The 10077-nt window shown below is 36.2% G+C and overlaps 1 protein-coding gene across 1 annotated transcript; it reads left to right on the top strand.

The window, feature by feature from the left end:
- The first annotated feature begins 3730 nt into the window (after positions 1–3730).
- Positions 3731–8111, top strand: LOC132166120 (bifunctional TH2 protein, mitochondrial-like). The gene is made up of 6 exons (XM_059576885.1): positions 3731–4157; positions 4283–4391; positions 5451–5741; positions 5873–6332; positions 6470–6736; positions 7368–8111. Exons 1-6 carry the CDS (start codon positions 3985–3987, stop codon positions 7802–7804), a joined length of 1737 nt encoding a protein of 578 aa, XP_059432868.1. The 5' UTR covers positions 3731–3984; the 3' UTR covers positions 7805–8111.
- The last annotated feature ends 1966 nt before the right edge of the window (positions 8112–10077 follow it).

Genomic DNA, 10077 nt, shown 5'->3' with positions numbered 1-10077 from the left:
ACTTCCAAAGTAACAAATCCTTTTTATCATACCATCAAGAAATGATCCTTTGCTAGTCATACTAATCAATGGCTATTGTCTTTCTTCTTTTTTTTCTTTTTTTCTAATTAAAAAAGGTTGGAGGGGGAGACCAATTGTGGCTATTCTACCTGAGCATGACCATAGTAACACCAACTCGCGGGGGACTGCTCAGGAGGGACCTAGATGGCGGAAACCGCAGGTGCACCCTCAAGACCAGCCAAACCATAGCTTAACCGCCCGCCCCACCAAGACATCTTGTCATTGATTACAGACTTAGCATAATCATAACCTTTCATTCATTTCTCTTGAACATAACTTTTGAGACAACTAGTTAATTTTAACATAACAGTGATTTTGAATGTGAATTCTGACTCAATAATTTATCTCAATTTTAGTTAAATATATTCTGTGTTGAACCTTATTTGTTCAATAAGAGTTTAAACCCATACGTGAGAATTCGGAGACGCGGTCGGAACCAGAGAGCCTTGAGAAAAGGTTGGGACTAGAAAACCTAGAGAAACGGTCAGGACCGTCTCGAATTTGTAAAGATAAAGGCTGCATGGTGTAGAGGTTATTGGTTGATGTACCGAAAGGAAGAGAGGAAACGTATTAAGCCTTACTTGTTGAAGAAGAGTTTTATTCTACACCTGAGAGAGAGAACTGTTTTCAGGGTTTAATTTATGTTAACCATTTGATTAACAATGTGAGATAAATGGACATCAACTTCAGTTGGCAGCTTCCAATTTCAAAGCTTGCTAACTTTTGAAAGTTCCATCTCATCTTATGTGTAGAGTGTACTGTTTACACCCCAGTAGATGGGGCATTTTTTTATGAGAAGAGTAGCTCCATATATATATTCTTGACATAAATTATTACCATAAAGAACACATGAATTATACTGCTGTTGACATAATGTCAGTCACAAGCTAATTGGGCAGAAAATGTGATGGAGAGTGGGGTTTGCTGGGGCTCTTTTCTGTTTGGGCAGAGATTCTTTGCTCGAATTGGGGGCTCTAGTCCAAACAACTTGCGTATGCAGTGAGCAAGGAGCCCTCTTTCACATGATTGCTGCAATTCTTCTGTCCTGTCTTCTTTGGAATAGGATTTTCTCCATTTCATTTGAAATTAAAAGTATTCATTTAGTGTAAAATGAGGAGTAATTAATTATAAATAGATTGTTGTTATCAAACACAACAATGATGAATGATATGAAATCGAAAAGAGAGAGATCAAAAGATAGTCAAAATACAGATTTACGTGGTTCGACAAAATGCTTATGTCCACAAAGTGCTTATTCTTTTACGACAAGAATCCCCGTGCTTGCTTACATACAAAGATAAATCCTAAACACTTGACTAGATCCTACCCATGTATATGACATAAATTTGAAAATTTAAAAATTTAAAACGACACAAACAATATGGGGAGCACGACAACTTGCTGACTCAACCATTCTAACCGATTTATATGAGATAAATTTAAAAACTTAAAACGACACCAACATATGAGGAGTACGACAACTTGCTGACTCAACCGGTCTCTTCAGGCTATATAATATATATATACACATAGATATATATAGTATACACAATATTACAAAAGAGGACATTTTTTTGATATGAATACAAAAAAGTACATTTTACAAAGGCGGATCCTTTTAGTTATCAAGAGATATTATAGATATAATGAAAAATTTCTTTCATCCAAATTTTATTTATGTTTTGTTAACTCTTTGAATGTCATTGTCCAAATTAATTTACAGATCTGCAGCATAGTCTGACAGATCACGTCTCTAGCTGTTGTTCGGTCGATCACAACGAACGCAATTCCTTTTTCTTCCATATGTCTGATAATTCATCGGTCAGTGATTTACTCCCATAAAAGAACCAGAGAAAAAACAAAAGACAAATCGAAAATCTAAGGTCGTTACTCTTAAAAGTTTTGTGTAAACAAACCCTTAAAAAACGGTTAAAAAAAATCGAAATCCAAACCACACCTGTCAATTGCTGCGGAAAGCAAATCTTACAAAAAAAAAAAAAAGAAAAAAAAAGAGAGAAATTGGTACAGAGCTTTATCATCAACAGACTCGCAACTTCTTGCGCTTCCATGATTGAGTCAAGTGGCACCAAAACCTTCTTTTACCACGTGTAATCTGGAAGCAGTTGAATGAAGTTTGACTCTAGAAGCCGACGATGAGCTTGTAATACATACGGCCATGGAAAAGTTCAAAAAAGATTCAATTCAGGGCTAACAGTGGACCATTCTGTATGGTCTAGACTCTAGAAATTAACCGAAAGAAGTACGTTTTGATAACTTTATTAGGACGGTCAAGATTGCTTCAGCAGCCATGAACTCAAGTGAAGCTGACTCATTGATGACGATTTTTAGGAGTGAAAAGGCGGGCAATAATAATAGCTCGTTAATTGCTAATCGCTAATTGCATAAACTGTATTAATCGTTAACTACTTTTAAAGGGGATTATGAAAAAATGCTAACCGCTTAGGCAGTTGCAGTTAGCAATTTTAGGTTTTAAAAAAATTGTTAACCGCTAACCACTAACCACTTTTATGTATATTATATTATATATTAAAATACATGAAATGAGGTTTTTGTGTTTATATATATATATATATATATATATATAAATGATCTCGTATGTAGTAGGGTATTATCATATTACTATAAAAACGACGTCGTTTTTTTTTTTAAAAAAAAAAATTAACTTTTTAAAATTTTATTTAAAAAGCGGTTAACGGTTATTCGGGTTATTAACTGCTAACCGCCAATTAACTGCATAAGCGGTTAGCGGAGGCAGTTAGTAACCGCCTAAGCAGTTACGGTTAGTGGGTTACGGCCTTACGGGTGATAATTTGTGTTTGCGTATCAAGTTTGTCTTGTGTTGAGGCAATGATAGAAGGTTATGTAAGTCAATCAAAATTCGACTTATTTCATTAATTATGTGTTGGGTTTATGAGTCATGTAAAAAATTGTCAGCTTATATATTGTGTGCCGAGCAATGAGACTATAATAGAACCATCCTTAAAAGCGCTCTTAGAGTGACACATGATAGACACAAAAATCATTTCTAAAATTACTCAGCAGAAAATGTCTTTAACATGTAAAGCTTATCAGAAATCTTAGACCTTAATCCTAAATAATACTCAATCTTAATACCCCTAAAAGATTCTAATTTATTCTTTACACCCTTTAACCTTGATATAAAATCTGTATCTATCAAAATATTAAAGTTTGATAAATAGCATGATTTAAGTAAATAAAAATAATAATTTCAAAGATATCCTTGGTTGGAATATGGAAAATGTAACAACAATATTTGGAATTTTCTTGTATTAGTATTTATTATTTTATAAATTATGATAAATATATTAGGGCTAAATCCTTTTATGTTTAATTTTCCTTTAAACAGCAAGTATTAGAAAACTAATTAATCCAAATATTGAAGTAATAAAAAATAATAAAATGTTTCGTAGTCATACCCTTTCTACGCCCAGCAATGCATGGGGGACCACGTAATGGCCATCGTTGACATCGGGCACCGCGGATGCGCACTTTATCCGAGTCAGCAGTCCCAGTGGAGCCTCCTACATGACATACGGTCACACGTATCGTACCCCTGAAAAAACTCCCATATCCCCAATATACCCTTCCCTTTAACACTCGTCTTCTTCTTCCACCGCGGTCAGTCCCATTGGTTGACCGCCGGCCCGAGAGTCTCATTTTTCCCGCAAATTTGGACTCTTATAAAACCCAAACGTGAACCACAATCCAATCCACCAAACTCTTTCCCTCTCTCCTTTTCTCTCTCTCCGTCTCTCTCTCTGTGAGATCCTGTGTTGTGTTTGTTAGTTAACGAGTCTATTCTCGCTTCTTGGCGATTTCTTGGAGGATTTTGGAATTTTCGGAAGATCGGCCGGCGAAACGACGTCGTGGAGGGGGATCGCGATGGTGGAGGAAGAAGGAACGGCGAGGCGGCTCTGGATCAAGTTCCGAAATGACTCCGTTTTCGTCCTCTACACGCCCTTCTTCGTGTGTCTGGCCTCCGGCCACCTCCACTCTCAGTCCTTTTGCCGTTGCGTCTCTCAGGACGTCTATTTCCTCAAGGCCTTTGCTCAGGCGTAAGCCCCTTGATCGATCATAGATAACATGCATACATATATACATATTATGCATATATCCATACATCATACATACATGTATGGACGTGTGGTGAAATCGGAATCTGAGGATTCTTGGATTGTAGGTACCAAATGGCGGAGGACTGCGCAGACGATGATGATGACAAGAGCGCAATACGCGACTTGAGGAAACGCGTGGTGCACAGGCTTAAGGCGCACGATACTCTCGTCCGAGTAAGCTTTACTATCTTTCTAATTCTTAATTTTCTTTTTCTTTTTCTTTTATTTTTTAATCTTTTAAAGTTAAATTCACTAATTTTCTGCTTTTTTTTTTCTTTGTTTCTTTATTTTTTAAAAAGTAAATTTATGATTTTTGTGTTTATTTTCGTGATTTGAATTCGGTTTGTCTGTTATCCAATTGTGACAGAATCTTTTTAAGTAGGCCCTGTTTGGCTCCCGAGAAAACTGAACCGAAAGAACGAAACTAAAGTTCCAAGACTGAAACCTTTTCTTTTTTTAATACAATACTGAATTTTTTTTATTTTTTTTTGGGCACTTGATCAGAGAAAAGAAAATGGAGGATTAGGAAAGCAATCGGAGATTTCTAGATCCTCCTGATACTTCTTTAACTACCCAAATCTTGGAATTCGGCTCGTTGTTACACATTTCTGACGATTTTGTTTTCGTTGTTCATGTTTCTTTCTTGAATCTTGATGCTTAGTTTGTTACTCTTCTGCATTCTCACTCCCAGGGGTTTAATGAACCATCAATTGGCTTATGTTTAACATTCGGCAAGATTTCTATATTCGATCATATGTGTGCTTCTTAGATATGGTGTTGTGACATATAAGCAATGTTATCTTTTAAGACTGTGAAATGTAAGCAATAAAATGATAGATTTGATCATGATTATTATTGTCATTGCCATCATATTCTGATTAATGAAGAGAATCAGTGCCAGTAATGTCATAGGAGTATATGTATTTCTAGCCATACATTGTGTCAACTACTCAATGGATGGAAGTGTTATTTTGGCATTGGTCTCTGCCACATTGTCCGTTTGTAGTTATTATGAACCCATTGTCCTAGATTTCATTGACCATGGTGATGGAATTACTGTGATTAGTTTTATGTTGATTAGCCAATGTCTGTGGGAACCATAACCAGTCTATCTCGCATGGGCTTACTTACCACTAGGGTTGAGAAATGCTGAACTTCATTCGTACATGCTTCCTTTCTACCTATAGTTTTGGCTATCAGCTTCAGTATAATATTTACAAGATTACCATGCAGGAATGGGGCTTTGAACTCCCAGATGAGAGCATTTTCGACAATGCAAGAGTAAAATACATAGAGTTCTTATTGGCTGCAGCCTCAGGAAGAGTCGAAGGAGAAACAGTTCCTGGTAAAATTGCAACTCCTTTTGAGATGACAAAAGTTGCTTCTTATACTCTTGGTGCTATGGCACCTTGTATGAGGCTCTATTCCTTTATAAGTAGGGAGATCCAGGCTCTTATACATCCAGATGATAGCAGTCACATTTACAAGAAATGGATTGAAAGTTATTCTTCTCAAACTTTTGAGGTCCGTCTTATTATCAGCTGCATTTACCTTTTCGTTCAAACCTTTAGCCAATCAGAAAAAAAAAAAATGTTATTGAAGTTGTCGCTGAAATATTTGTCATTAGTACTCAGTAATCTTCTTTCTGAATTCAGGCATTTGCTTTGCAAATTGAAGACATGCTGGATAAACTTAGCATTTCTTTGACAGGCGAAGAGCTTGAAGTCATAGAAAAGCTTTATCATCAAGCTCTTAAACTTGAAGTAGATTTTTTCGCTACTCAACCAATTAGTCAGCAGACCATAGTCCCTTTGGCTCGTGTGCATGACCCTGCAGAACATCGTCTTAACATATTTTGTGACTTTGACTTAACATGCACTGCTTTTGATTCCGCTGCTGTATTAGCAGAGATTGCAATTATAACAGCACCACCAAAGGCTATAGTAGCAGAGATTGCAATTATAACACCACCACCAAAGGCTGATTCTGATGAATCTGAAACCCAACTTGTTCGAATGTCATCAGCTGACTTGAGGAGCACATGGGGTGCTCTTTCCACCCAGTATACTGAAGAGTATGAACAATGCATAGAAAGCATGATGGATGGCACAAAAGGTTTGATAACTGATTTGTAGGATTACTTCTCGATTTATTTATGCCTTATACTTTGAGTGTAATATGCTGAAACATTTTGAAAGTTATCAATCGAGATATTTGGTGAATAATGACTATACTGTTGTATGTATTTCTAGCGGAAAATTTTGATTATGAAGGTCTGCATAAAGCCCTTGAACAAGTTGCAGATTTTGAGAAAAGAGCAAATACAAGAGTGATTAACTCAGGAGTACTTAAAGGTTTAAATCTAGACGATCTAAAGCGGGCTGGCCAGAGTCTCATTCTTCAAGAAGGTTGTAGAGAGTTCTTTCAGAAGGTTGTGAATAATGATACTCTGAAGACTGAAGTTCATGTTCTCTCATACTGTTGGTGCGGTGATCTCATTAGGTCAGCCTTTTCATCAGGTATAATTTTCAAACATACATGTAGATTTTACTGTGTAGAGATATTTCTATGCATGACACATGCAAAGAAACATAATGTCAAAAGAACCCCGAAAGAAAATATTTATTAATGTCCTTGATTCATTTGTACATGAGGGTTATTGCTGGCAATATTTAGCTTGATGTATAGTTTTTTATCTGGATATGCTCTTCTGAGCTAAGATGACACCTGATATCTTCTTCATTATCCTCATAGGATCACTGCCCTTACACACTACATGAGCTATTCGACCCTTACAGAAAGGTGCTTTGGGAGTTCTTGAATAGTGAATGATGCTTTCTTGATCAATAATGTGCTGATTGACAAGTTCAAGATAAAAATTTTATTCATGAAATTGATAAAATGAAAACATTTATCGACCTTGATAATTAGAGTAGGAATGGTGATGATGATGATGGAACAACAATAATAATCATGAAGCCTATGACCTGGTTTGATGCACATATTCATATTCATTAGTTGTTGCTACATATTCATATTCATACTCTCTTTTCTTTTTTTTTAGGTTCTTTTTTTTTTTTTTTTCTTGTCTCTCTTCTTCTTACGTGTTGGCGTAGAATGATTTAAGTTTCGTTCTATTTCATTGAACAGGAGATCTAGATGAGCTAAATGTCCATTCAAACGAGCTTAGTTTTGAAGAATCTGTCTCTACAGGTGACATTGCTATGAAAATTGAGTCTCCCCTGGATAAGCTTCAAGCCTACAGTGACATTCTAAATGATTCCAACAGCGAAGGGAAGCGCTTGACAGTTTACATCGGTGGCGATGTGGGGGACTTCCTTTGCCTGCTTCAAGCAGATGTGGGCATTGTAATTGGCTCAAGTTCAAGCCTAAGGAGACTTGGGGAACACTTTGGCGTTTCTTTTGTCCCATTGTTCTCTGGTTTGGTGAAGAAACAGAGAGAATTGGTTGAAGATGGCTCCTGTATTTGGAAAGGGCTATCTGGCATTCTTTATACAGTCTCAAGTTGGGCTGAGATACACGCATTCCTTTTGGGCTCAGACATAGAGCAAGTTGGGCTGAGATAAAAACCTCTCTTTCGTGTCTTGTTATTGTTAGAAAAATCCCCAAGTGAATTCATTACACCGTAGGACATACATAGAGTAGAAATGGTGGCTACTTTTATCCAAGGACCACAGGTCGGCCCTTAAGTCTTTTTTTCTTCAGGGGCTACCACCCAGAAATATACAGAAGCTTTCCTAGAGTCAAAAAAAAAAAAATTTAAAAAAAAATTATAGGTATAAATAGAGTCAGATTACTCATAAGAATCTCTCTTTTTTTGTTCATTCATCTCCTGTATTCACCTTCATTGTTGTATGTGACTTTCGAAGTTTCAAACTGTTCATCATGATAAAGATTTCAGTAGCAACTTGTTTGTCTGATTAGCTTTTTTTATACTGATAGATGTTATGATCTGCTGCGACAAATGAGCCAGCAGATTCAACTGCCTAGAGGCCTCAAAGATTGGCAAATAGAATTAAGCTTCCAATCTCTGAGGTCCCTGGCTCATGAGATAGGAGGAGAATTCACCCTTTTATTAGTCTTTTTTTGTGGTCACTTTCTATGAGTTTATGGCAATTAGACATTGTCACAAATGCATTCCAATCTTGCAATAGCCAGTCTTAAGGCTTGAGATTGATCCTTCATTTTAACCTACTGGAGATATTTTCCCCCTCAGAAAACAAAAAAAAAGATTCAATTTCAGTAGGACTCAAAAGACATGGTAAATTAGCAGAATGAATATGACATTTTTCTTTAGGAAAAAAATTTCTTCAACACAGTCTATTAAATTGACATTTATCTTAGCAATTTTAAAAACTACAAGTGAGAATCATATACTCTTTAAGGACATATGTCATTTTAATATATCAGGTTGTCCTGTGACTACTCGATGGCAATGATAAGGTCTTCAACGAAAAATGGAAACTCTAGTTGGGACTCAAGGGAAAAATTACATTTTGAAGATAAAACTATCAAGCAATTTGCAATATTTCTTTGAACTTTCAGTTTGTGCAATGTCTTCCCTAAATTATTATCGGGGTTGCAATGTCCCCTTTATGCAAGAAAAATGACCAAAATACTATTTTTATGAGGGATATTGCAACCTAATGTGGTTTGGAGGGAGGGAAACTTTACACAAATTAAATCGGGTTGATGGAGTTGATTTTTCAAAATTCTAAACTATAGACTCTCTGGCCCAACATTTCTTAAGAATGAGCCCAGAAAATGATCGACTCCATCGGGCCATAAGCCCAAGCCCCAATCCTTAACACCCAACAATTTTTTTTTAAAAAAAAAATAATAATAAAATAAAAAGAAGTATTCTTTGATCAATGATCAGATTTGTCTTTTTAACGTGGGTCCCAGGTATATGAGGGCCCAAAATACATGCACGTGGCACATGTGCAATCACCACCAAAATGATCCCATTTTCACCATCCTCGTCTCCAACTCTTCACAACTATGGAAAGAGTGGGGTTTGGCATAAAGCCATGTGGACGCACGTAGGCCTTCAGCCCCCCTCCAAATCCAATCATAGGGAAGGAGGTACTTCCCGAGGAAGCTGCTGTTTCACATGGCTGCCTCTCCATATGTTCTTAACAGGTAATATTAAAAAAATGCACCCATTTTCACTCTGTTTTTTTTTTAATCCAGCAGCTCCACAGTCCACATGGTGTGCATGTGAAAATGGCATGGAAGAGGAAATGGCAGTTGGTGGGCTCAGACCATGATTGATAATGGGGCATCACTTTCTCCCATTTCCTCCTCTCTTTGCTGCTCCCTTTCTCTGTCTTTTTTTATTCTGCTTTTGATTTTTGCACACCCCCATTTTTCTCTCTTACATACCCTCAAATTAAAAGGTCAAAATTTATATTCCTTCAAGCTTGTAGTGATTTATATAATATCGGCATGCATAGCGGCATGCATAGTGTTATAATATTATAAAATATAATTAAAATAATATTTAAACAATAAAAAAATAAAAAATATATATATATATTATAACAACGGCATGCATACTGTTCATGCACGCATGTGTTATATAAAGTACTACTCACATTTTTAATAAGACTAACAGAATCAAAGCAAGATGAAACATTTCGGGTTCGTTCCTTTTTATTTCACTTGAAATTGAGAGGATCGTATTTCATGAGAACACGTGCTCTAAGAATAAGGTCAATTTGATAGACCTATTTAGAAGAATTTCCACTAACTTAAATTAATTTGAAAGAAAACTGTCTTATCTCTCTTCCTCTAAAATACTCATTTTGATATAGGACCATTAACAATTTTATAATGT

The sequence above is a fragment of the Corylus avellana genome, chromosome ca11 (genome assembly GCF_901000735.1).
Source record: "Corylus avellana chromosome ca11, CavTom2PMs-1.0".
Classification (NCBI taxonomy): Eukaryota; Viridiplantae; Streptophyta; class Magnoliopsida; order Fagales; family Betulaceae; genus Corylus; species Corylus avellana.
Note: the sequence above shows the minus strand (reverse complement) of the source record. Positions and strands in the feature narration are given on the sequence as shown.

Coding starts and splice junctions, on each gene's coding strand:
- LOC132166120 (XM_059576885.1), top strand. CDS start 3,985: ATGGTGGAGGAAGAAGGAACGGCGAGGCGGCTCTGGATCAAGTTCCGA. Junction 5,742..5,872: donor ATTCTTCTCAAACTTTTGAG/GTCCGTCTTATT, acceptor TTCTGAATTCAG/GCATTTGCTTTGCAAATTGA. Junction 6,333..6,469: donor CATGATGGATGGCACAAAAG/GTTTGATAACTG, acceptor ATGTATTTCTAG/CGGAAAATTTTGATTATGAA.